Raw genomic sequence first — 27,387 nt, 5'->3', positions numbered from 1 at the left:
GATACCCCTCCTGCCGGATTCCAACCACACGTGCAGCCATGACGTCACCGTGCGCAAAAAAAAAAAAACACAAGCCCCACGTCTCGAGGGATTTCCCACGCGAACACATGTGCTCTGCCCGTTGGAGCTGAACACACACGATCGCGTGGAGAACCCGTCCGGTCCAAATCCATTTACCTGCCTAAACTTTGTCCGTCCGCGGGATCGGCAAATCCACCGCGTGCGTTTCCGGGCCGGGACTTCACTCTCGCAAGCGAGCACGTGGTGGTCTCGTGCGTTGCACAGCACGGACCGCGTGCTCACTGCTGGGTGAACCCGGCACGGTCCTCGAAACAACTACAGCCGCTACTCGGCTTTCTCTCCTCTGTCGCCGTCTCTGTCGCCATTCAACCCACGCACACCTGCGTGTTACGACGCACACAGTCCACACCATTAAATTCACACCGGGAGACGCGGCTGCGTGCTCCCGCATGCCAACCGACATCTCCCTCACATACCGCTCTCTCACACACACAGTCTCCCTTGCATAACCCATACCACTCACACGTGGTGCTCCATTCACTCGCGCGGGGGAACTCACCCGCGGTGCCTCACCCACACACGCGAGGGCACTCAACCGCGGTGCCTCATCCACACACCGTCCCTCACTCATACACGCGGGGGCACTCAACCGCGGTGCCTCATCCACACACCGTCCCTCACTCATACACGCGGGGGCACTCAACCGCGGTGCCTCATCCACACACCGTGCCTCACTCATACACGCGGGGGCACTCACCCGCGGTACCTCACTCATACACACGGCGACACTCACACACGGTGCCTCATCCACACATGGCGTGCTGGGAAGCACGTACTCCGGCACCATCGCCACCACACCACTCACACACGGGGTCGCTTCCACACACGGGGACGCACTCACCCCTTGCACCACACACACAGGGACAACTACACTGGGGATTCGTGTCCCCACAAGGGTCTCCGGGGCCTCTATACCCCCCAAGCTCTCCGTGCACCTGTCCACAGCACTCGTCCCCTCAACCTCGCAGAACACGACCGAACTCACCTCAAGGGGGCATACTCCCTCCCCTCGTTCCTGGAGGAGGCCATCCAGGTGCTCGCACTGGGTCCCCACACGCTCCGCGAGCTCACCCCCATTGTCCTCCACTACCTCCGTGTGTGTGTGTGCGTCACTTACCCCGTCTTCATCGTGCAGTCTCTCCTCTATTTTGTCTGTCTCCCGTGTCTCTATACATTTTCTCTCCTGGTTCCTTTTTTCTGTCTCTTCCTGGTTCCTTTTCCTTTCCCATCTGAGTCGTTCTTTCTCTCTGAGCCCCATGAGCTGTTCGTTCTCCCTCCGTTTTAGTTGTTCAATTTCACACTCATAGAGTTGTTGTTTTCTTTCCCACTGTTCCTCCTGCTCTTTGTTTTCCAATCTCATCGTTTCTTTCAATTGGCTCATTTCCTTCCTGTGTTTCATTCGCTGTTCTCTCACGACTCTTCCTCGTTTCCTCTCCTGTCCTTCCTTCTCCAGTTTCATGGTTTGCTTCATTTGGTTAATCTCCTTTTTGTGTTTCATTTGCTGCTGTCTCATTACTCTTCTTCGTTTCCTCTCCTGTCCTTCCTTCTCCAGTTTCATGGTTTTCTTCATTTGGTTAATCTCCTGTTTGTGTTTCATTCGCTGTTCTTTGTCTATCTCGTACTCCAGCCTCAGCTTTTCTTCCAATTGGTCAACCTCAGATTCATGTTCTTTTTGTTTTCTATTCCATTGTTCCTCTCGTTCTTCCCTCTCCAATCTCGTTGTGTCCTTCAATCTCCTGATTTCTCCTTCCTGCTTCATTCCTTGCTCCTTTACTTTCTCCTCGTATTCAAACCTATTTTTTTCCTTTTGTCGTTCAGTTTCAAATTCATACTCTTTCAGTTTTCTATTCCACTGTCTTTCTTGTTCCTCCTTCTGCAATCTCGTCATTTCTTTCAACTGACTGATTTCTTTCTCCTGTCTCATTCGTTCTTCCTTCATTACTCTTTCTTGTTCCTCATTCTTTAGTCTGGCCTTCGCTTCCAGCTGTCCGATCTGTACAGTGTGGTTTCTTAAAGTTTCATTTTCCGTTCTCTTCCTTTCCTCTTTTAACACTCTCAGTTCGTTTTGTAGTTCCCTCTCTTTGTTTTGGTGTTTCTGTAACTCAGAAACTTTCTTTTCCAATTCCTTTCTCATCTCCGCACCCTCCGACCTTGCTTTGGCTTCGAACTGTTCTTCCGGCTTGCGCTTGTGGTTTTCTACCCGTCTTCCCAGTTCCTCTGTCTCCGTTTTTACCTCCAGTCCCAGCTTATCAACTCTCTTCATGTCTTGAAGTCTTTTCTCACACTCCACCGTTTCGACCTTCAATCCCTCCTCTGTCTCCTCCTGGCTTTCTTTTAATTTTTCTAATACCTTCTTTACCTCGTGTCTCGTCTTACACGTCTCCCGAATTATTTTCTCGCCTGCCCCGACCGCGGGCCTGACAGCCGTTGCACTCCCCCCCAGCTCGTTCGTCCCAGCACGTGGCAGCGCCATTTTCTCGCCCGTGGTCCGCGTTTCGCTCCTCGCCATTGCCATAATGCCTGCCTGCAGGCCTATGCCCATGCTCTGCATCTCACCCCGCATTTCTTTCATTTGGTTTTTCGCTTCGAGTGCGTTTCCATCCATTTTTTTATTTTCCATTTGTTGCGTATTTCTCTTCATTTCGTTGTTCCTTTCTTTCATTTCGGCATTCCTGTAATCCAGTTTGTCATTTATGCTCTGCACGAGTTCCATAACGTGCTGTATTGTCACCTGCCCTGGCCACTCCCACTGACTACATTTAGCGGTGGGGTTATAATAAAAAAACCGACCAGATGAACTGCATCGATGCCTTTCCCAACCTTCTGGTACGGGTTTCTCTTGCACGGTGATCTCGTCCTGAGCCATGGATTCTACATTACTATTACACATACCAAATCCACCCGGCACCCGCTCGCCTTGAGACGCCATCTTGCTTCTCGTGAAGGGTTAATTTCGCTCGCTCGTAATTTGGAGGGAATCGGGGGTCGCTTCTCTCACCCCTGGACCGATTCCCGTGAATTTCGCTGGAGACAGGAGAGCCCGTTGTCCCGTTCTCCAATACCAGTGCCGCGAGGAGGGCGATGAATTTGTATCCCACTCCTGACACCAGTGTTGCGGGATTTCGCGCCCGCCGGCGTGCGAACGGCCACGTAACTCGAATCGCGGCACGTCGCCCACCGGACGGACAATCCAGTCGTGACCCTCTCGGACTAACGCCGGGAACCAGTCACGGGTGGACCTTTCGGTCTCACCGCGATCGAGCCAATCAGCCCCCGCGTGGGATAGGGTTGCTCGCCAAATTCGAACTACCTAAGTACCCACGCGGAGGGTAGACCGGGCGATCGCACCTCGCCGCAGGTCGACTTCGGACACGGGCCACTTAAGCGACCCGTTCCGTACTATCAGAATAACCGAGCGGTGTTATCGTCGACCTCGACGGTTCGATTAATTATCGGGCGTACTCAGCCCACTACCAACCCTTTACGTGAAGCAAGATGAGGGTTCAATGGGGGAAAAGACGAAGCGAAGCGGGAGAACAGTTCAACAATAAAGCACATTTATTCGCGGCACACGGGAAGCACACAAATACAATTCCACCAAATGCACACAAAAAAAAGAAAACACAATTCCATTTACACAAAAAGCAAACATAAAAGTGAAAACACAGTGCAGAGCTAATACCGACTACCGAGCACACGGCAACACTTATACAATTCTACTTCACAGACGGCGCCGACAACACATACCCAAAACCAAGGAAAAGAAATCCCCCAAGAATGAGGTAGGCCTGAGGCCGAGACCGGGTCGGGCCTACCCGTCTGGTGATGAGACGCGGAGCGGCGATGGCCCCGCAACCCGCGGGCCTCGTGGACAGTGCCTGGCAGGGGGTGGGAACGGGGCCCGCTTGGTCGCACTATCTCAGCGCGGGGGGAAACAGGAGGGGGTTGCTGATGCTCGGGGTATAGAGGATCTTTATTATATGCGACGAGCGTCTCCACCTCGGCCAGGTCGCGCTGTCGGCCTCCCTCGGGTGCAGCTTCCTGCACGACGCGAGCACCCCCTCGTCTGGTGTCGCCGCCTTTCCACAGCTCCGTCCCCTCCGTTCCGACTCCAACGCACACGACGAGCAGCTCCACCGCCCGCGAAGTCTTGACCCTCTGCTTCCGACTCTCCTCTTCTTGACTCTCCGACCTCTTGACTCTCCGACCCCCTCTGACTGACGAACACGGTCCTTTTATCCCCCCCGTAACTTCGCCTTTGACCCCCTCCCTTTGACCTTTCACCTCGCTCCCCATTGGCCCGAGAAAAAGTGGGCGTGAAGGCTTTTTGATCCACAAATTTGCATATATCGATCGTTCTGGAGGCGGGGCCAAATCGCCCCTCGCTCACCGATTGGACGGCAAAAAGTGGGCGTGTGTCGTTTTTGATCCGTTTTTGAAGCAGAAAATCCGTGATTTTGTACACGCTGTTCAACGTGCACCCTACACGAGTCCAGCATCGGTGCCCATGAGTGGCGCGAGATGACGGCGATGCGATGGTGGCGAGTTGTGACGGTAAAGGTCGTGGCGGTTGTGGTGAAGCGGCGTTGTGGTTGGTGGTTGTTGTTGTGGTTGTGATCATGGCGGTTGGTCCAAAATAAAGATAGTAAAAGAAAAACGGCTATCCTGAAGAGTCGCAGCTCGCATAAATGACATGTATTCCAACTAGACAACGGGTTTGGGCCTAACTACACATGCACTTACCGAGATACCTCACCTAAGGGACCTGAATGGTGGTTTGCGAATCTGGTAACCACAACACTATATATATATAGTGCTATAGCATTTTTGTTGAATTAAGTGAAAAATTGATCACCTGCACCAAGATTGCATGCCAGAAACGGATCTATTCATCAGGTTCTCGAACATCTGAGCAAAATATTTTAAGTGAGAATGAAATTAGGGATTACGGTCAACATATATGATGATAGATAAACACCGAGATGCATGGATTGTGTTTATAGTGTAGGAGCTACTGCCCACACATCAGCGACACTCTGTGATAGCGACAATATAACCTGGTATGAAGTGATATCTCAGAAGACCAGACCACTTGTTATCCCCAGTTTAAGCAGTAATTTGCCACTTAGCCATGGTGCTGCCAATATCTCTTTTATGCTTAGTGAAAGACATCGTTGGATCTCTAACGTCCACCAACTAATGCGAGCAGATGGGACACCCAGCTTAATTCAGAGGGATGGTGCACTTTGCAATGCAATGTTCTGTTTGTGATGCACAAATCCCACAATTTATAATCAGGCCTAAAATCAAACCAAAACTAGACAGCTCAAAGACAAGTTCCTCACCTCATCCCGTCGGATGGTAATTGGATAGAGGCAATGACGAGTATAAAAAGTTAATCTATAATATTACTCACTTGTATTGCTGATATTGATAAAATAATGGATTACCCAGGAGCAATATATAATCGGTAATCTGTAAACAATTAATTTTTTTTAATAACCCTCCAAATACTGATTATGTCAGATGCATTCAAAATAAATGTGCTCTGATTTAATGCGACAGTTCAACCAAGCAGAGTAATATTTTTTTTCTTCACAAAAGCAAAGCACATGGGAGAGCAAGATAATGCTGACAGTGGGACAAACGTCAAGGGAGTGAATGAATAGGAAAAAGAGGTGAGGGGGAAGGGAAGGAAACACTGAACCTTGCAAGTAAGATGGTTGGGTAAGGAAAGGATAATGGGGGTAATAAAATAATGGATCAGAATTGGGGATGACAACAGCACTGTGTTCAAAAGGCTGATTGCAGCAGGTCTCAATGGCAGAGATGAAGTCCTCCCGATCTCCATTGGACGCAGTCTGCCACTATGTCCAATGGAGATTGATGGAGTGCTCGTCACACTCCACATGTTTTGATTTACCCACCGATCACATCACGTGCCTTCTGGTTGAATGGGTTGTATTAGCGGGAACAATCGTCAGGGCGGAAGATGGATGGTTGTTCTTTGCGGATTATGCAGTTTTACAGTGTGAGACATCGTCCGCGGCAATGCTCACCATAACAGTCAGGAGGTTTGTCTGATGTTTAAACGATGAATGCAGTCATCATTGATTAGGTATTTTCCGGTATGCTGTCCTGATGAGGGAAAACAAGCCTGGAATCCAGATAAGCAGCTCCGTCTGATTAACTGATGTTGACCATGTAATCTTTTTCTGTTTAATGAGTTTCCGGGTCAGAAACTTTGTGACGCTTTGTTGTCAGATTATGTCCAATGGGGATTGGGGGGTGTCTTCATCACGCTCCACATGTTTTGATATAACTATGTAACTATATAATATATATATGTTGTTGTTCGTCTTTCGGCTGCTCCCGTTTGGGGTCGCCACAGCGGATCATCCGTTATGATCCGCATACTGATTTGGCATAGGTTTTACGCCGGATGCCGTTCCTGACGCAACCCTGCTCGCCTCTTACGACACAGGGATAAGGATTGGGTTTCGCCATGCTTCCGGGCTGCTCTACACCCTCTCATAGCGTGGCCCAGCACAGAGATCCCGTCCTCAAGCGATCCTCCAACCAAAGCCTCCGAGTATCCGGATTACAGGCGCGCGCCACTACGCCCGGTCATGTAACTCTATATATATATATATATATATATATATATATATATATATATATATATATATATATATATATATATATATATATATGTATATATATATATATATATATATATATATATATATATATATATATATATATATATATATATATATATATATATACACATACATACATGGTGTCCCGAAAAAAAAATGACCATTTGAAACTTGAATATCTAAGTAACTGCATGTCCCTTGCAAACGAAAGTAAATAGGCTTTATGTTTAGCAATAAAAGATTTCTTTATCAACATTCGAACAAGAGATTCAGAGGGATGTAGATTTTATAACCGTTTTCTCAAAACTTCACAAATGTCCAATATGCGCACCGCCTGTGACACGACACACGTCAAGTCGGTGGTCCAGCTCCTGTCAAACACGCTGTAGCATGTCTTGTGTAACATTCTCCAGCGCCTCAGTGATTCTCTGTTTAAGTTACTCGAGGATTGTAGGAAGAGGAGGATATAGACCAGTCCTTTCACACAGCCCCATAGAAAAAAAATCACAAGGTGTCAAATCAGGTGAACGTGGTGGCCATTTCAACAGCAGATTGTCATTATCACTGGCACGCCCAATCCATCTTCCTGGTAGATTCTCATTGAGATAAGAATTAAACATTCAACTTAGTTAGTTTTTACACATTTTGTTAAAAATTTGAGATCATTTGAGCGAGAATTAGCTATGTTATTCGACTACGAAATGATGTCATTTTTTTAGGGACACCCTGTATATGTATATATATATATATATATATATATATATATATATATATATATATATATATATATATATATATATATATATAAAATCACAAGTGTCTCCTCCATAACTCCAAAACTATGAAACTTAGCAGCCCTAAACATTGCATGCATACGAACAGAACTCCAAGGGGGTACATGGATAAAAAAAAAACTAGGTGTTTGGGTAAATTTAAATACCCCCTTTGCAGATAATTACCAGGCTTACCTTCATGAATGGCTTATGCCTGGCTCACCGAACTTCACCTTGCAGGGGTCTTTGCTGCTATTTTTATTTGGCCTGCTAATTCAGCCTATTTCGGCCTAAATGCCTTGCCTTGGAACAGGTCGTAACAGTTTCTGTATGATCGAGCTTCATAAACCGATGAATCACCGCACATCACTGATCTCTGATCATTGATTGCTGATATTCATACCCAAGAATTGCTCTATACATTGCTAATCGCTTGCCAAGTCAGCCATTTTTTTTCAGAGCATGTTTTTTTTTTTTTTCGTTTTCTTTTTTTTCGTTTTCTTCCAAATTTCGCAAATTCCAATTTCTGTCACGGAAGTGTGCCATGAGGGTGATATACACTTAAGTTTGACAAAATGTCCAGATGTGTGTTGTGAGGGCATCAGAAGTAGCAGCATGAATCATCCGAGCAAGGTTTCTCCCTGATGAACTTCAGGAAGCATATTTTGCATGATTGTGTGACGACTTGGGAGGTCATATTTGCAGTCAAAATCCCCCACAAAGTCTTTGAAGCCAGAATCTTCAACAACAGGCACAGGCTGCATGTCCCTCACAATCATATTTAGCAGCATTGGGTTATAATGTGAATTTGGCTGGGGGAATCAGTGCCGCACATGGAGCGGTTTGAGATTTTATACATGGAGCAATCAGTGCTGTACTTGGAGCAGTTCGAGATTAGTTTGACATGCTTAGAATGATCGATTGTGAACTTGTTGCCATTGTAGGCTTTGGCTTCTTTGATTTCACATTCTTAATCATCACTAATTGGTCCTCAGTCTGGTGCCTGGTTTTCAAATTCCTCAGTATATCGGATGTACGGCATCACATATCTTGATAATCGCATGTATGCTGATGATGTAATTGATGCAGCCAAAGGAAAGTGTTGCTCTGGGGATGGGTGTGACTGTTCCTGGCTGGGTGCCATTGTGGGGCATGGACTAAAGAGAGCTGGACGAACTGGAATCTCCATTTATATATTATTGTGAACATTACATACAGTATTATTGTGATGAGTAATCTCTGTCGAACAAAGAAAACATCAAACTTTTGGACTGTCATCTGCATCACTACTGAAATAGTTCGAAATTATGCTTCTGCACCTCTTGAATGACATATTGTTAAAATTTATAATAATTGCCAGTCGATTTGCTTCCCATCCCCATCCATCAGCGTACCTTGTCAGAGAGTTTATATGCCAATCGAGAGGTACAAAAAAAAAAATTCCTCTCCAAAGCACTTCTTTCGATGAAGTATGAAGTACTTGGAATCAAGGTCAATTCCAGTTCACTATTCGATTCCTTTAGATTCCATGGCTCGAATTGAGAATTGAGGACTTATTAATCGATTTTGCCCACCACTATCTTTGTTGATGTGGTGTTCATAGAGCCTCATGGCTCTGAAAACGCCATAAAACTCAAAAAGAATGCCTAAACTTGGTGTTTGCATTGAAATTTTGTGTCCAAAACCCATCGCTTTCTGTACCCACCTTACACAGTCACACACAACTGTCCCTGGTCTCTGTGTCCTTTTCTCCTGACAAGGTGGAGAGCTTGCTGTCCAACCTCGACTCAGATTCTGCAACCGGTCCAGACGGCTTCAGCCCATGTGTCCGAAAAACCTACTCCTCTGCTCTTGCTCACCCTCTCTCTGTTATACTCACCCTCTCATTTGCTCAAGGTCATCTGCCATCTGCTTGGAAATGAGCAAACATCACTGCCCTGCATAAAAAAGGTGCAAAAACAGATCCCTGCAACTACGACCAATCAGCCTTCTCCCAATCATCAGCATGGTTATGGAATCCATCATCGCTTCAGACATTAAATCCTTCCTTTTCTCCAATGGCTTGATTTCCAATCATCAATTTGGTTTCAGAGCAGGTTACTCTACCCTGGATATGTTGCTTCTGCTCTCCCAACAATGGATGGAGGTCCTCAATGACGGACATGAAATCAGAGCCATATCGTGAGACATATCATGTGCTTTTGACATGATCTGGCACCCTGCCCTGCTCACCAAACTCTCTTCCTCTGGTATCCAAGGCCATCTCAACTCATGGCTCACAGACTTCCTCTCCTGTCGCAGTCAACGTGTGGCCCTAAATTGAGTTCTTTCATCCCCTCTTCCTGTCCAGGCTGGAGTTCCTCAAGGCAGCGTTCTGGGCCCTGTTCTTTTTTTTTCCCCTGGCTTTCATCAACGATCTCTCCGACTTTCTGGAAAATCCTCTTTATCTCTTTGCTGATGACTACAACCTCTACCATACCATCTGTCATCCCTCAGACCGGCAAGCAGCAGCTTCTTCGCTCATTGCAGATCTGGGTAAAATCACAAACTGGTCCAACACGTGGAACATGTCTTTCAATCCAGACAAATCTCACACTCTCACCATGTCTCTCCAAAAGGAGCGGTTGGCAACCCCCCCCCCCCCATCCACTTTCTCAACAACCCTCTGGAAGAAGTCCTTTCTTTCAAGCTTCTGGGTCTCACTATCTGCCATGATCTTTCCTGGGAAGGCCACATTTCCAACCTGACCTCCAAAGCCAGTCACCGACTGGGAATCCACCATCGTGCAAAGTCCTTCCTCGGCACACCTGAGCTCCTGACCACATCCAAAGCTTTCATCTGCAGCCTGATGGAGTACTGCTCTCCCCTCTTTGCTGGTGCTCCTGCCTCCCACCTTTCTTAGCTTCACGCTGTGGAAACCAAGGCATTTCAGATCATTGGCATCTCCCGTGATGAGGCCGATTCTTTTGGCCTCTCACTCTCTCACCTCAATCGAGAGGTACAAAAAAAAAATCCTCTCCAAAAATTCCTCTCCAGGCAGGTCGGTGGTCTTTCTGGCTTCTACTATCTCCTCTCTGGTCTCGCCTCTCCCTGCTGTGTCTGCAATTTGTCCCTACCATATTTCTGCGGGGTGCTGTTGAAATTCGGATCAGGTTAAGAGATTCGAGAGCTTATCGCATTTCAGTTGTAATGCTTATAAACGTCCATAGAGGCTTATTCGCACATTATTTGATAGTCCGGACAGTGCTCGTCTCTGCACATGTCCAGCCGGTAATTGATAACCCAGAAGTGTCCGGGTGATGGTTGTCTCCGGACATGTCTGGGCTGCAGTTGTCTCTGGACATGTCCAGGTGGCAGTTGTCTACGGATGTGTCTGGGCAGCGGCTGTCTGGATGGGGGTATAGACGGTGTTTGTCTCCGGACGTGTCGAGATGGTGTTTATGGTATCAGGTCAGGTATGGGAGCATGCACTGGAGCAGCCCATCGTTGTGTCCACTTTCCGCTGGAACTACAAGGGCCTCCATCTGGCCATGACCAATTGAAAATGTATTTCACATCTTATTTTGTTTCCATCTTCATTGTTATTCTATGCAGAACGATTTTATGTACCCCTTTAATTCTCCCCTACCCCTTGACTTTTCCCTCACATCCCTTTTTGTCCATCTCTGTTTATTTTCTCCCTCAGCCCTGCTATTGACATTTCACCCTTCTCTTTTTGCTGTTCCTTTTGCGATGTTGCGTCCTGATCCAGTCTGTGTTGTAGTTCTTCCACGAGCCTTGACTCTTTATAAAAAAAAGAAAATTCGAGGAAGGCCAGACATTAGTCGACATAACTGTATTTAAACCAAGGACATGAGTAGATAATGGACAAATGCATACAATATATGTGTAAATATAATTAACACCAGGTGGGTTGACTCAGCCTGTCATCCTTCTGAGGTCAGCAAAATGAGTACCAGCTTACTGTTACCAGGGGGGCATTGCATTAGTGGCACAACCACACCCCCAGAAAATGATGCAGCCAAACAGCCACAAGCTACAAGCTACATTTGAATAAATAAATAAATGTGAATTTTTTTTTTTTTTTTTGAAGAAAAAAAATATATATGTGGTTTTTGTAAATTTTCTTTGGCTGAATATTTTTGGGTTTGTTTTTTTGTAGTATTGTTGCTATGTACCCCCATTATCCCATGTGATTTTGGCAGTGGTTACTTTCCTGTCTTGAGAAAATATTTCTTCCTCTTGATAAGAGCCATTTACCATAAGAATGATGCATATCTCCTCTCCCTGTCAAGGCAAATACCAATTTCTCTGATAAAATTGTTACACCTAAAAAAAAAAAATTGACCAAGGTGACAAGATCAATCAACATTTAGAGGCTGACTGTGATTAACTGCTGTCATTTTCTTTTCTTTCTTTCAGCTTTAAACGACATTGAAGGTTCAAATCGACCCGTTGCAAACATGACTGAGGAGTTTGTCGCCGATGAAGAGCAACAATGCCTGATGTCTGAGGACCCCGAAGGAGATCGAAATACGTGGTTAAATCCTCATCCAATGGTGCAGGACTCCAAGCGAGGCTTGTCAGTACGAGGTTGCGCCTTGATTGCAGTCGGTCTGATATTGATTTGTCTACTTTCTGCCACAATTGCCTACTTCTCAGGCACCACTACGTATACACTCACTGACCTACGTCTCCCTTTTGGGTCCATACGTGGTTTGCATACAACTGCAGGATACTCATTTCTCGGTGTACCATATGCTCAGTACCCAGCACGGTGGACTGCCCCACAATCCCCCATATCGTGGAATGACACTCTCTTAGCTACCAAGCATGGGCCAGCATGCCCCCAACTTGCACGACCTATAACCTCAGAAACATGCCTTTTCGTTAATGTTTGGAGCCCCACAATAAAGCGGGATGCACTTCTTCCTGTGGTAGTGTGGTTCCATGGTGGGTCACTTATGGTGGGCAGTGGTGCAGATCCTGGTGCAAAGCCCTGGGACTCACTTGCCTTGGAAACCCAAACGGTGTATGTAAGTTTTAACTACCGCCTGGGCGTTTTTGGATTCTTGGCCATCAAAGAGCTCAGTCAAAAGAGCAAGACGGGTACTTCAGGTAAGCACATATGAAGCAATTTGATTGAATATGCTTTTTCTAACAATATTATTACATCACCATAACAATATTGTGATTTATGAAAACAACTTGTCGACAAAATCCACATGATGATGCTGCAAGTTCATGCCTTTGTTTTGTCAAAGCCTATTTTTCAGTTTTATAAGCTTCGCCACGTTTGATGCATCATAGCATGGATGCCTTAAAATGCAGTTTTCATGAAAAACAATAAATTCTTATGCAAGACACATTTTAAAGCTAACATGAAGATAAATTTATTTTGTTTTAAAAATCCCCCAAAACACTTTTACATTTGGGTTAAAACAAAATTGGAAATGTCATTTGGGGAACCACTCAATGAAACTGACGTTGAGCTCGAGAACATTCCCTTTCTTTTACTTGGACCTTTGGAGGGCGGTGAAGAAATTCACACAAAGAAAGCATTGTTAGAAATGGTGCCATTTTCTTTCAGACATAAAAGTCCTGAAAATACACGAATTACTTGACAATAAAACGATACAAAATTTCATTCTCCCCCAGCCCCCACCCCCCTAACCATCATTCCAACAAGCCTTCTCTTCTTATTTAATGACTAGCAAATACAATCCATTGCTTTGCTGACAGGAATACCAAGAGAGAGAAGGAGAGAGAGGAAGGAAAGAAGGGATAGAATGGAGGGACGGGGAGTGAATGGGGAGAGCGAGAGAGATGAGGTTGGGGGAGCGAGGAGTAGAGGTGAGTAAAGGAGGGGGGAGGAGGGTGGAGTGAACGCAAAGGTACACAGCATTGCCAGGAAACACCAATCCCTCCTCCCACCCCTTACCAACCTCCTCCCTCCTTTCACCCAATCCCCTCCATCCAAACACCAACACCACCCATGCCCTCCCTGCTCCCACCTCCACCCTTCTCTCACCACACACACACATACTGAGAGGAGAAGACGGAGAGGAGAGGAAGGAGGGTAGGGAGAGGAGAGGATGGAGGACAGGGGAGAGGGAGAGGAGACGAGAGGACTGAGGTGAAGGAGCTGAGACGAGAGGATGGAGGTGAGGGAGAGGAGAGGAGAGGATTGGAGGGAGAGGAGAGGACGGAGGGGAGGGAGAGGAAGGGGCAGAGGGAGAGGAGAGAAGAGGACAGAGGGGAGGGAGAGGACAGGAGGGAGAGGAGAGGACAGAGGAGAGGACGGAGGGGAGGGAGAGGAGAGGACGGGAGGGAGAGGAGAGGACGGAGGGGAGGGAGAGGAGAGGACGAAGGGGAGGGAGAGGAGAGGACGGGAGGGGGAGGACAAGACGGAGGGGAGGGAGAGGAGGGAGAGGAAGCCAGGAATGGGGAAAGAGCCAGGAAGGGGGGGCGAGAGCGACTCTTCACCAAATGCTGCTATCCACTGCAGGAGGGAGGGTGTGAGGAGCGGTGATGAGAGAGTGAGAGAGTGAGAGAGTGAGAGAGTGAGAGAGTGAGAGAGTGAGAGAGTGAGAGAGTGAGAGAGATATATGAGGTTAGCAAAGATAATGATATGATATGCTCAATTACCAAACACAAAAAAGCTCATGTCAGAACAGTTGTACACACAATGACAACAGAGTTTATAATGTAATCTGCTGGCACATCTGCAAAAACTTTGATATCCCAGTTTTGGAGAATTTGTGGGAACGTGAACCAAAAGCAATCACTGAAAACATGGAAGTCCCTTCCGCTCATGTACAACCCCATGATCCCATCGAGCATGAACATCGAAAACAAAGCGTTGTGACCACATATCATACTTGGGTGCAAAAAAAGAGTAGAAGGCATGGCGAATTCCATCCATCTATTGGGACCATACTTTGTGCAGAGCTGCCAAAGCAGTCTCTTTGGCTCTTGGGCACAATCCTGGATGGGTTGTCACTCCGACACAGGATACCAGCAAGCTGGCACTCATTTTGCCGACCTCAGAAGGATGGCAGGCAGATGGCAGGCAGTCAACCCCACTTGGTATTAATTCAACAGATGACTGGGAGTTGAACTCAGGATCCTAGGATCACAAGCACACCACCCTAACCATTAAGCCAACACCAGGCATATTGCTGATTGAGGTGTTAAAACCAGTGATTTTGGATAAAACGATGCAGAAATCAAGAAAATGACCAAACACCAAGATGTCAAGAATGAAGTGAAAAGATCCTGGAAGCTGAAGAATCCCAAAGTTGTACCAGTGATACCTGTAGCTACAGGAAAGATAACAAACCTCACAGAGATATTAAATACCATCCCTGGGAATATTATTACTAATGAACTACAGTTGGAAGCTGTCTGGGGCTCAGTAACGATCCTGAAGAGAGCCCTCGACACCAAACTTTGAGAACAGAAAACTTCTTAGCTTAGTCCATGAATTGTGACCCCTTACAGAAATAAAGGTGGATGCTTTGATCCCACCCTTGGAGGACTCCATTCCACATTCTGTAACTCGCATATGAAGACACCAATGAACAACACACACACACACACACACACACACACACACACACACACACACACACACACACACACACACACACACACTTGGATACTGTGAGACTACTGGTCGGTCTGTTTCACCTCCCGATGAAAGCCACCCACATGTGGAGATAGCAGGCAACAACAGCAACTTGCACGTACACACACGCACACACATACACAGATACTTTGAGATCTGTGGCGTGAGCATTTAAAACCCATGCTATCTACCTGGCAAAGGCCTGCCTGTATGCATGCCCCCTCACCCTCACCCCCTCCCCACATATGCATTCCTCAAACGTCCTCACGGTCCATACCAATTGTGCATGCGCACTGATGATATACTCATCCTTTCACTTGCACACATGCATGGATTTCCTCAAACCTGCACTGCACAGTGGCATGTCCCACATGGCTTCGATGCCGCAACACGTATGCTACCCACATGGCTTTGGCGCTGCAGCACATCTGCTTCCCACGTGCATAAGCATATTGTTCACGAGATGGCCGCATAACCTCTTCCATAGCGCCATCCACCACGGGCATGGGTGCGAGGTCGAGTTCGAGTTCAGATCGTGTGCCTGCGAAACCAGCACACCGCACACACGTAACCAAGCATGCGGCATGCACACACCCCATGGAGAGTCATTTGTACCACGTCCATGTGTGCTGCCTACGTACTTCTTCCTTTTCAGCAACTGCCTCCTTTTAATATATTGCAGCAATTATTAATACATTTATTTTAATATTTTGTCATGAAAGCTTAACACACAAAACCGTGTAAAGCCCCAAAAAAACCCTCTTCATTCGCAGCAACAAAACGTATCTCTTCACTTGCAGAAACTGCCAAATATTTAAATATTGCACCAACTAGGAGTACATTTACATTAATATTTTTTTAATGAAAGCAGATCACACAAAATGGTAAAAAGAAAACTACATACGTAATTGTCAAAACAAGAACCCCTGTGGACTGTGTCGCCGTGGATTGCAAAAGCGCACAGTGTTGCGCTCAATGAAGTTACACTTCTGGTACATGCCTTAATCCTTTCTTCACTCAACATAATTGTCCAAACAGTAGAAAAAAAATTAAGGCTCATGTTTAAATAAATACACTTCATCATAAAAATAACTAAGTTTTGTTAAAATTTTCAGATTTCACTCCAGATTTGACACTTATTTAGTCCAAGAGATCTGATTCTCAAATCAGATATAATATTTTGATTATATACTTTAATTAATCCATGAGAGGATATCGTGTTTCCAAATCAAGACATGTTTGAACAGGCCAAACAAAATGGTGAAATGAGACCCCAGCAAGGTGATAGAGGGCTGACCAAGGATGATGCCTTGATAAATATTATAATTAAATGAGGCCATTAATTATCTTCAAAAGGGGTGTTTTAATTAACTTAAACACCCAATTTTCATTTAAGCAATAACTTTGAGTTCCCTAAGTATGCATGCAAAGTTTGGTGCCACTACCTTTCATGGTTTTGAAGTTATGGAGGACACACACACACACACACACACACACACACACACACACACTGACATTTATTAGTACAGATGCAGCCTGAGGCTTATGATTGCCTCATTGCTGGGAATGCAGCTGTGCCACTGATGCAGTGCCTCCTATTTCCAGTAAGCTGGTACTCATTTTGCCAACCTCAGAAGGATGACAGTCTGAGTCAACCCACCTGGTTCAAACTTAAGACCCTAAGATCTCAAGACGGCCACCTTAACCATTAAATCAACACCAGGATTATTTTCCTGGATGAAGAACATAAAATAAAGTTTATTTATTTGAGTTATCAACATCATGAAACTTACCTTTAATAATAATGATTATAAACTTGATCCAAGAATGTGATTGTGATGTTGATGATGTTGATGATTGCGATGATGAAGACGAGTTGATGGAGATGATGGTGATGATGTTGGAGGGTTTGAGGGGGTTATTGTGTTAACGGCTCATGTTAATTAATTAGGTGAATAAATCACCATTAACATTGCATCGGCATTGTACAAATCCCTATTGGTGGGCTCTTCTTCACTCGATATGCACACTCCCACATGCCATGCCCACTCATGCTATATATGTCGATATTTTGTTTGGTCTTTGTGAGTATGCTGAAGATGATTTGTGTGATGCAGTCTTCAAATATATAATTCGATTTAAACAACAAAGAGGCTTAAAGGCGTATAAACAAATTAATTCTAGGTTTTACCACCATTTTACCCAGTGTCTATTACATCAACCTATCTAACACGTTACATTAAGTTGTTTGTGCTTGTTTTTTGTGTCCATTATGACGTCCTTAAAAACAGTAAGTTTCCTGTTTGCAATTATTTTCAATTTTGTTTGACGGACAGGCAGGTAGACATGGAAAACATATCATCTCCCTCCTTTCTGCGCACGTTCAGTCGGGACAAATTCAAAGCCAAAGTACCATAAAACAGTAAACTTGTCTTCCTATTCATGATCCGGTTAGTGTTCAAAATATAACATTCAATTTAAATAAGCTGTTCCCCGGTCATAATCTGGTAAGACAGACAGACAGACGGAGAGACATGAACCAAATGTTTAACCCTAACTTTCGCTTTGCATGCACGGGATAAAAAGAATGTACAAAGAAGAAGCACATGCAACTTTAATAAATTCTTATTTTTATACAGTGGCAAGATATTTTACCATGGCATGTTTTGCTCAGAGTTGTCTAGTTATGAGTTCAATAGCATGAAAGTGAACACAGACTCAGGAAAAGGCTCACTGCACATCAAGCAAAATCGACTCTTCAGTGAAAGTGGATTCAACTGCCATTCATACAAATACTATCAGTGGCAATAATTAAAATACCCCTCGAACCAAGATATAAAGTTGGTTTAACCGTTAACTTGCACTTGCTTGTGGAAGGAAGTAAACGGTTTCATGATGATCTGCAGAGCATGAATTGACATAGTGGTGTTGATTATAATTTTCCTTGCCTTGACCATTCAGGGAACTATGGCTTCTTGGATCAAATTGCAGCACTGAAGTGGGTGAAGGACAATATTGAGCACTTTGGAGGAGATCCTAAAAGGGTCACTCTTTTCGGACATGAAGCAGGTGCTGTGTTTGTTTTTCCACTTCCGTTTAAGTGTTAGGTTTTTTTTTGTTGTTTACAATTGGAAAATGCTATTTTGAATTGCTCCTGCTCATTTCCAGCACTTTACTTGCAGGAGCCATCTCGATTAGTGCATTGATGTTGTCCCCACTGGCAGAGGGACTGTTTTCTGCTGCCATTTTCACAGGCTGTTCCTTCACTGCCTTCACTGATTTGAAGGAAGCAGAGGAACAGCAGGCATCCATTTTTCAAAGTACATCATGTCATGACTTGGACTGTTTGGAAAGCTTGTCAACTGAAACGTTGCTGCAGGTATGTAAGAGTTACATTGTACTACTTATGTCACAGATTTTTTTTTCTTTTGACTTTACAACAACAAAAATGGTAAAGGGTGCTTGGAAACTCTTGCAGTATCTGCTTCAGGTTATGGCATTATTTAATCTCTGAGCAACTCGTGATGAATTTGGGCTGGAACATAGTTCAGCAACCAAATGCACCACTAAAGCTGAGGTTGAGGCAGTGAGGTCATGATTACATTTTATAAGCAAGTGGTAATTTGCCAATGACATTAACTTGAATGCTCTGACTACCATCACATCTTGGAAGACAATCCTAGAGTGGAACCTGGTTATTTGTTGAATGGGTGACCTCCACAGAAGGCCAGATGTTGTAATTGTGGGCTGAAGGATAGAATAGATCAGAACGTAGTGTGCTAACCTCTTAGGTTTTTTTTCATCAGGGATATATTTCCCTTTGGGGTGAAATTGGAAAGAAATGCCTTCTTGGTGCTGTTACAACAAGGAGCGCTGCATCATGGAGCATGATGTCCTTCAGTTGCGGATGTAAAGACTGCTCTCCTATTTGCATTTAGGTGATGAATGTTAAATATCCCACCGTAGTTTTTTGAAAAGACAGTCTGCTGTTCACTTGGTATCTATTCTAAATACTTGCCTGAAGATTAAAAGGGACATGCAATTTAATTTAAAATGGAAGTGGATGTTAAGATAATGGAAAGCATGGGGTTACTTACATGGAAGATAAATAAGCAAAGCGGTACATTAATTGGACTGGATGCAGCACAGTTTGATAAGCCAAATGACCTCGTATATGATGTTACTTTCTTGTAAATGTTGTATTATTTCCTTTTACCAGTTATATCAATGAGTTCTGCACTCCATTTTTGCAGGCAGCCCCTTTTGGAGACCTTCATGAAAAATATGCCAGTGCTGCAGCTAAACTGCTGATTCCTGTGGTTGAGAAGCCTATCGTTCTTGCAGTGTGGGATGATTTTGTCTTCTCAAGCAAAACAGGAAATGTCAGTCGAGTCGACGTTCCAATTTTGATAGGTAACATGGAACAGGACATTGGGATGAGGTGAGGCTAATAAATTACTCGTACACAACATTCCAGTTTGCAGTTTCTCCTTTTGTGTTGTATTCTTTCAATATGAAACATTACATCTTGCTATCTTTATTACTATGAAGCTGATGCTCTGTCATTTGATAACATCAATGTAATAAACAAACATAACATGGTGTCATAGTATGTACATACCATGCAAACATCTTCAATCGAGTCACATTCCAGTATTCAGAAATGGATTTAGCACTTGCCTTTTCTTTTTTTACTGCATCTCCAACACAATGACAAAATAATAAACAGGATTATTAAATGCCACCGAATATGAAGGAGGTTATGTTGTGTTTTCACCCCTTTCTGTCTTGTTATTTGCAAAATCGAAGATTTTCCAAGTATGTTGGTCAGTCGATTTTGTTATTCTGTCTGTCTGTCGCCTACAGGTCACAATTCTAAACTGATCGTCATGAAACTTTACCAAGTTCTAGAGGTAGTCTCAACTGAGATGCCTATTGATTTTGAGGTCAAAGGTCAAAAGTCAAATTTGACCTCAGAAAATGGAGGACAAATTTCTGAAATCGTCATTTTTCATCTGATTGACTTGAAAATTAAACAGCAATTGCATCGTGCATCACTGAATTGGGAAAGCAACTATTTTTGAGGTCAAAAGGTCAAAGGTCAACCCAAGGCCAAACTTCTAAAAAAAAAGATACAATTATATTTTATACTTTGTTCAATTACAAGCAACAAGTGAATACAACTGAGAATACATGAATATAATTATTTTTCTTCCACACACCCCCTGGCTGGGTCGAGTTTGCACATTACTTGCTGAAAAAATATATAGTCTGTGTTTTGCATGAAGACGATTGATGTTTGTGTGGTGTGTGCTTGAAATATTCTAGATGATCCAAAGGGTAAGTTCCAATCATAGTTGGTGTTTAAGGGGTCAAAGGGGTCGAATCTCTCAAGCATGTAAAAAAGGTCAAAAAAGGTCCAAGTGGTCTAAAGCTCAAAATGGCCAAGGGTCCAAGGTGTCTAATCTGTCTGAAGGGTGTAAGGCGTCTAAATGGTGTTAAGGTCAAAGGGCTCTCAGGGGACTTAAGGGGTGTAAAGGTCAAAAGGATGAAGGGATCTTAAGGCGTCTAATGTTCGAAAGGGTCTTTGGGGGTCTTTAAAGTATTAAAGGGACTTGAAGGTGTTTGGGGTCTTTTAGGGTCTTGCTGGTCTTAAAGGTCTTCAGGGTCATCAATATCTTAAAGGGTCTTACAGGTCTTTGGGATCTAAAGGATATTTGCGGTCTTCAGGGTCTTTGGCATCTTAAGGGGGGGGGGCTTAGAGGTCTAAAGGGTCTTTGGGTTCTTAATGGTGTTTGGGGTCTTCAGGGTCTTTAAGGGTCTTAAAGGTCTTGGTGATCTTAAAGGATCTTCAAATATCTCAGGGGTCTCAACAGTCGAAAGGGTTAGAATGTACATTCCAAGAGAACGTAATTAATAGACGTACGTGCTGTCAGGGTGAAACTGACGTTCAACCTGTATGTAATTAAAAGACATATAGTCGCCCAGCTTCACGGATGGATGGAGTCTTAAGGGTCTTCAGGATCTTTGAGGTCTTAGAGGGTCTTTGAGGTCTTAAAGTGTCTTGCACATCTTTATGGTCTTCATGGTCGTCAAGGTCTTAAAGCGGCTTAAGGGTCATTGGGGCCTTAAGGGTCTTCAGTTTCTTCGGGGTCTTCAAGGGTCTTATGTGTCTTCGGGGTCAAAGTTTAAAGGATCTTAAAGGGTCTTTAAAGGCTGAGGTGGTGGATGCAAATACCCTTAGGACAATCACTGGGTCGAACTTGATCTGTATGCCAAATGTGGTTGTTGTTGGCCCAGTGTTCTTTGCAAAAAACACAAACATACAGACAGAGGGACAGACAGATGACGAATTTTGGTTTCCAGCAGAGAACCTGCCCTATGGGCGATCTTCTTCCAAGCATGCAACACGTTATTCTGACATACATTTATTTGGTGGTGTATAGGCAACTGACAGCTGCCTCAATCGCTCCCAAAACATTTTTTTTTTAAATAACCCATAAAGTTATGTTCATGAAGCAAAAACATGCCAACTCCTTATAATTCAAAACACCTCATTATACTGGAAAAGGTGGGGACAGGAATACTGCACTGCAGAGGGTGGAGACTTGCAATAACCTCCCCCACCTGGAACAGTGCTGGGGTCATGCTCATCCTGTGTAGCAAATCTGGATGTAATCAGCCGAGAACTGTAGGAGGAATAGCGTGACACACACACACACACACACACACACACACACACACACACACACACACACACACACACACACACACACACACACACACACACACACACACACACACACACACACACACACACACACACACACACACACACACACACACACACACACACCAATTCGTAAATTATTGTAAGTATTCGATGAACGTATTATTTAGTTTGGTTATAATATTGTGATTTGGTGGAGTCAGGCCAACTGTCCAGCGAACGGGTGGAAGACTCAGCTCAGCCAATTAAATATGCTGGCCTTCACCCATGGTATGTTTCACATGATAGCTGTTAGCCAATGAGATTGTGTATCAATGAAAAAGAGGGAAAACGTGGCCTTTAAAGGCTGAGATGGTGGACTGAGTTTAAAGGCTTTAATGTACATGAATAGAAAATATGTGAATGGGTGTCAATTTTAATTACTGTACGTGATACAACAGATGTGATGGAAGCAACTAAAAAAAGAATTCTAACCTTCATTAGCACAAGCATTTTTTGAAGCATCACCACTATTGTAATTTGTGACATTTGTTCTCTGTTTGTTACATCTAATGGCCCACCTGGGGTCTATTGTTTGTCTTGTCTGCCAACTGTGATATTGGGAGTTATGTGAATATTAAGTAATTTATGATGGACCGGAAATGAGGAGGTGAAACTGGGAGTGATGAGTGGGTCGTGTGGAGAAGAAGGGAGTGATTCACCTTTCAAAGATGGTTGAGATGAAGAGCCTGTGTGTCTGCTGCCATGACTATACAACACCAACACAGATAATCACTATCCTTTACAGAAACCGACATTACATTCTGTAGGATTTCAGTCTGATATGATTGTTTTGAACATAAAGTCCAAATTAAAAATGAAGACCTGTTGTGATTTTGCAACTTCCATTTTTTGCCATTTTGCCATTTCCCTATAATAACTCGATTTTAAACAATTTAATGAATCTCTTTCTGAATAAGTGTGTACAATTTTAGATTTTTGTGACTGCATTGCAGAAATACTGCATGTACATCCATTTGTGACATTTTTCTGTGCAAAGATTATTCTACACCAGCTGATATATATCCATCAAGGATGGGTGGGTCATGTGATAGTTAATGCCATTTGATGGGACAGGAGGGATATAGAACACCAACAACAATCCTATGATTGAATGGTGCTCGAATCGCTATCCACTCGGCTGATATACCCATCAAGGACAGTTTATAGCATAGTATGGGATGTGATAGGATGGGGGAGGAGGAGTGGGAGTAGATGGAGGGGGTGGAAGAGGAGGAGGAGGAGGAAAAGGAGCGATGATGATGACACTACCACGATGGTAATGGAAAATTTACATGCCATAAGCAGAATTGTAAGACTGTTCATCATACCGATGAAGTCTGATGACCACAGGAAGCAGTGGGAGGGAAAATGGGAAATAGAAAGAGACACAAGCATACACCATCCTTATATTTGTATAGATAACATCATCTTGTTGACATGATTTAATATGTTAGCTTATCACTGTTTGTATGTTTTCTCCAGAAATCCTTATCCTCACCTGGACACATGGACAAGTGAAAATCTAAGTAAAAGCATTGCAGGTAATTATTAAAGATGTGTGCTTGTATTTGTATAGCACATCACAATATAGTGAATTGCTCCAAAGTCTAAATGTGATCATAAATGTATTACGGATACAAATGAAATGATTGTACAATGAAAATGAGAAAAAAATTTTTTGTGCGATTTGTAACTTTTTCAGATCCAACAATAAACAGTTGGTACTTTGCATAGATGGGGGGATAATTGCAATAGTTTGCGACCTAATGTAGAAGGGGAAAAAACGTTGAGCATTCAATTTAAGTTTTTGCAAAGCTATATATTTTTAATGAGTTAAAGGTGGATATTACTTGTGATCTTCCAGTGTGTGGTTTTACATCCATATATTTTACACGTATGTATGTAAAACCACACACTGGAAGATTACAAAAAATATCCACCTTTAACTCATAGAAAACAACTTAAACTCGATATAGTTAGTTATGCCATCTGATGGGACAGAAATTGCCCAATTGGGTCGAAATGGGGTAAACATCAAGACATCATACCCGAGTCATAAAATATAAGAAAAATAGGGAGAAAATACAAACACAAATTTTTTTTTTCTTATTTTCTCCAAATGAAAAAATATATTTTAATTGATAATTAATGATGATGCAAAGGCTTGCTTTTCCATTTTTTTTTCTTGTGTTGACCTGGTCTAGTGGAAATGAAGGGCTTTGGAACTGAAGTTATTGCACAGATCCTACGAATGTATGGTGCATTGGACATGGATGCCATTCCTGGCAAAGTGTTTGCAACCATGGTCTCTGATGTGCGAATTTCCTGTCCATCAGATGCCTTTGCTACAACAGCAATGAGTATGTACTCATCAAAATGTTCTGCAATAACAAGCTGATTGTGGCTTTTTGTGATTAAGTTTTAAGGCTTCAAGATAACTCAAATGCCATCTGAAGATGTTTGAGTAAAGGATAAACAACATATTTAATCTCTAAAGAGATTACAAATGGGCATTGCAATGAAAAGTTTCTATTTGAAATTTTATTGACTGTTCTGAAGAGCTCTTTCAGTGTTGATTGTGCATTTCACATCCCAGACATACACTGAGGGTTTCAGAAATCCTTCTTTCACACTCTCTCACACTCATACACTGCCTTACTAAAATCTAATTTCCAAAAGCTTCTCTACTCCCAGAGTTGATGATCATGCTGCAGATCTATGCTGCTTGTATCTCAACTGATGCTTTTCCTTTCCTGATTCCTTAGCTAATCAATATTTTTGACAAGCACTGCAATTAATTGCTTTTTCTCTGCCTTGTTCAGTGCATATGCATTTCAACAATGTGGTCCTGGAGTTTTATTTACACTGAAGCTTCAAACTTCTTACTAAATTCATTTCTTACTATGAAATCCATTTATTGTTTTTATATTTATTGTTCCCTATCGAATTTAAAATATCCATTAAAAATCCCTACCATTTTACTATTCTTGCTCTTTAATCACTCTGAATGATTCCTTATCACTCCTCGAGTTGTTGATCTTACTTTTCTAGTATGTACAGGATGTCCCAGAATAATGTGAGCGCACTTTGTCAAGTAATATTTTGTATTTTAATAGAGAATACACATGTAATTGAGCAAAAAGAAGACTTACTCACTTGATTTGTTATTGTAAATGTTCAAAGTGATCTTCGTTAACATCTAGGCACTTACGACAGCAGTGACAACTGAGCGACAAATTTCAGGAAAAAATTCTACAGAGATAGATGCACAGAATTGATCGATTCTATGCTTAATTTTTACCTGAAGGATGTGGTGTACAGAAGGAAACCAGCTACACTTAGAGCAATTAAGCGGAGTTAAACCTGGTGAATATGGGGGATATTCAACACCTCCTCTTTTCTCCTCTCCAATGGTTTAGAAATAAAACATCAAGATTGGGCCCTGACTTTGCAATGATAATGTGGGGTGTCCCATCTTGCTGGAAGTAAACTTCTTCATTGCAGTACTTCTGATGAATGTCAGGTACAATGGATGACTTGAACATGTTGAGACACTCAGCACCAGTAACTGTTCTTTAAATGAAAAATGGTCCAAAAATATACGTAGGTGATAGACCACACCACACCGAAAATCCTGCCAAATTCACTGCCTTGTCCACATGAATGTTCGGATTCTCAAGGGGACCAGTGCACACAGTTATGGTGGTTCACCGTACCATTGAGCTTAAAGCTGGCCTCACCATACCAAACAATGTTGATAGAAAGTCTACACTCCCTTTAAAAATTTTCAACTTTTGTTGCCTTATAGCCTAGAATTAAATTGCATAAAATCAGACTTTTCCCACCTTTATTTACACATTGTAACCCACAACTTCCAAGTACGAAACAAATTCTGCCAAATTTCAGAAAATTGATTAGAAATACAAAACTAGAATATCTTGGTTGGATGAGTGTCCACCCCCTGAGTTAATACTTGGTGGAAGTACCTTTAACAGCAATTACAGCTGTGAGTCTGTTGTGATAGGTCTCTACCAACTTTGCACACCTTGATGGGGCAATATTTGCCCATTCTTCTGCACAAAACTGTTCAAGCTCAGTCAAGTTGCGTGGGGAGCATTGATGGAGAGCAATCTTCAAGTCGTGCCACAGATTTTCGATTGGATTTAGGTCCGGGCTCTGATTGGGCCACTCAAGGATATTTATCTTTTTGTTCATTAACCACACCAATGTAGTTTTGGCTGTGTGCTTTGGGTAGTTGTCGAGCTGAAAGGTGAACTTCCGTCCCAATTTCAGCTTTGTTGCAGAGGGCAGCAAGATTTCCTCTTTGATTTTTCTATATTTTGCTCCATACATTATCCCTTCAATCCTGACAAGTGCCCCAATCCCTGCTTATGAGAAACATCCCCTGAACATGATGTTGCCACCACCATACTTCACAGTGGGGATGGTGTTCTTTGCGTGATGTGCTGTGTTGGGTTTGCAGCAAACGTAGTTTTGCATTTCGGCCAAAAACTCCCATCTTGGTTTTGTCAGACCACAAAACTTTTTGCTACATGGCTTCAGAATCTCCGGAGTGGATTTTTTTGCATACCTCAAATGGGACTAAATGTCGGCTTTTTGGGGTACTGGCTTCCTTCTTTCCACCCTACCGTACAGGCCAGACTTGTGGAGTGCTTGGGATATTGCTGTCACATGCACGCAGTGACCAGTCTTTGCCATAAAGGCATGTAGCTCTTTTAAAATTGCCATTGGCCTCTTGGTGGCCTCTCATCAGTCGCCTCCTTGTTTGCTCATCCAGTTTGGAGAGATGGCTTTATCTTGGCAGGGTCTTGGTGGGACCATCCACTTTCCACTTCTTAAAGATTGTCTTGACTGTGCTCCAAGGGATATTCAAGGTCTTTGAAATAATTTTATACCCATCCCATGATCTGCACTTTTCCACAATTTTATCTCCGAGGTCTTCTGAAAGCTCCTTCGTGCTCATTGTTGCGTCTTTGCTGTGAAATGCACTACCCAGCAGAGAAACTTACAGGAGCAACTGATTTATTCTGAAATAACCAGAATCATTCCAATTTAACACAGGTGGAGGCCAATTAACGTAGTGTGTGATTTTGAAGGTGATTAGTTACACCTGAGTTAATTTGCTATTATAATGGGGGTGGACACTTATCCAACCAAGATATTCTAGTTTGTATTTTTAATTGATTTCTGAAAATTGGAGAATTTATTTTTCACTTCGAAGTTGTGGGATACAATGTGTAAATAATGGTAGAAAAAGTCTGACTTAATGCAATTTAATTCCAGGCGATAAGGCAGCAAAAAGTGAAAAATTTAAAAGAGGATGCAGACTTTCTTTAGGCACTGTACACACACACACACACACACACACACACACACACACACACACACACACACACACACACACACACACACACACACACACACACACACACACACACACACACACAC

At 43.4% G+C, this 27,387-nt stretch overlaps 1 protein-coding gene across 3 annotated transcripts in view; it reads left to right on the top strand.

Moving 5' to 3' along the window:
* LOC147024405 (uncharacterized) overlaps nucleotides 1-27,387 on the top strand; it is a 69,909-nt gene that overhangs the window by 19,916 nt on the left and 22,606 nt on the right. For all 3 annotated transcript variants that reach the window (XM_085884296.1, XM_085884297.1, XM_085884298.1), the window contains 6 exons: nucleotides 11,939-12,634; nucleotides 18,108-18,215; nucleotides 18,329-18,525; nucleotides 19,400-19,587; nucleotides 23,401-23,459; nucleotides 24,123-24,278. In XM_085884296.1, the coding sequence (XP_085740422.1) occupies nucleotides 11,939-12,634; nucleotides 18,108-18,215; nucleotides 18,329-18,525; nucleotides 19,400-19,587; nucleotides 23,401-23,459; nucleotides 24,123-24,278 (1,404 nt within the window). The remainder of the gene's footprint in view (nucleotides 1-11,938; nucleotides 12,635-18,107; nucleotides 18,216-18,328; nucleotides 18,526-19,399; nucleotides 19,588-23,400; nucleotides 23,460-24,122; nucleotides 24,279-27,387) is intronic.

Source organism: Eptatretus burgeri, chromosome 6 (genome assembly GCF_056783735.1).
Source record: "Eptatretus burgeri isolate ZD-2024b chromosome 6, Ebu_testis_v1, whole genome shotgun sequence".
Taxonomy (NCBI): Eukaryota; Metazoa; Chordata; class Myxini; order Myxiniformes; family Myxinidae; genus Eptatretus; species Eptatretus burgeri.
This window is presented reverse-complemented; position numbering and strand designations above follow the sequence as displayed.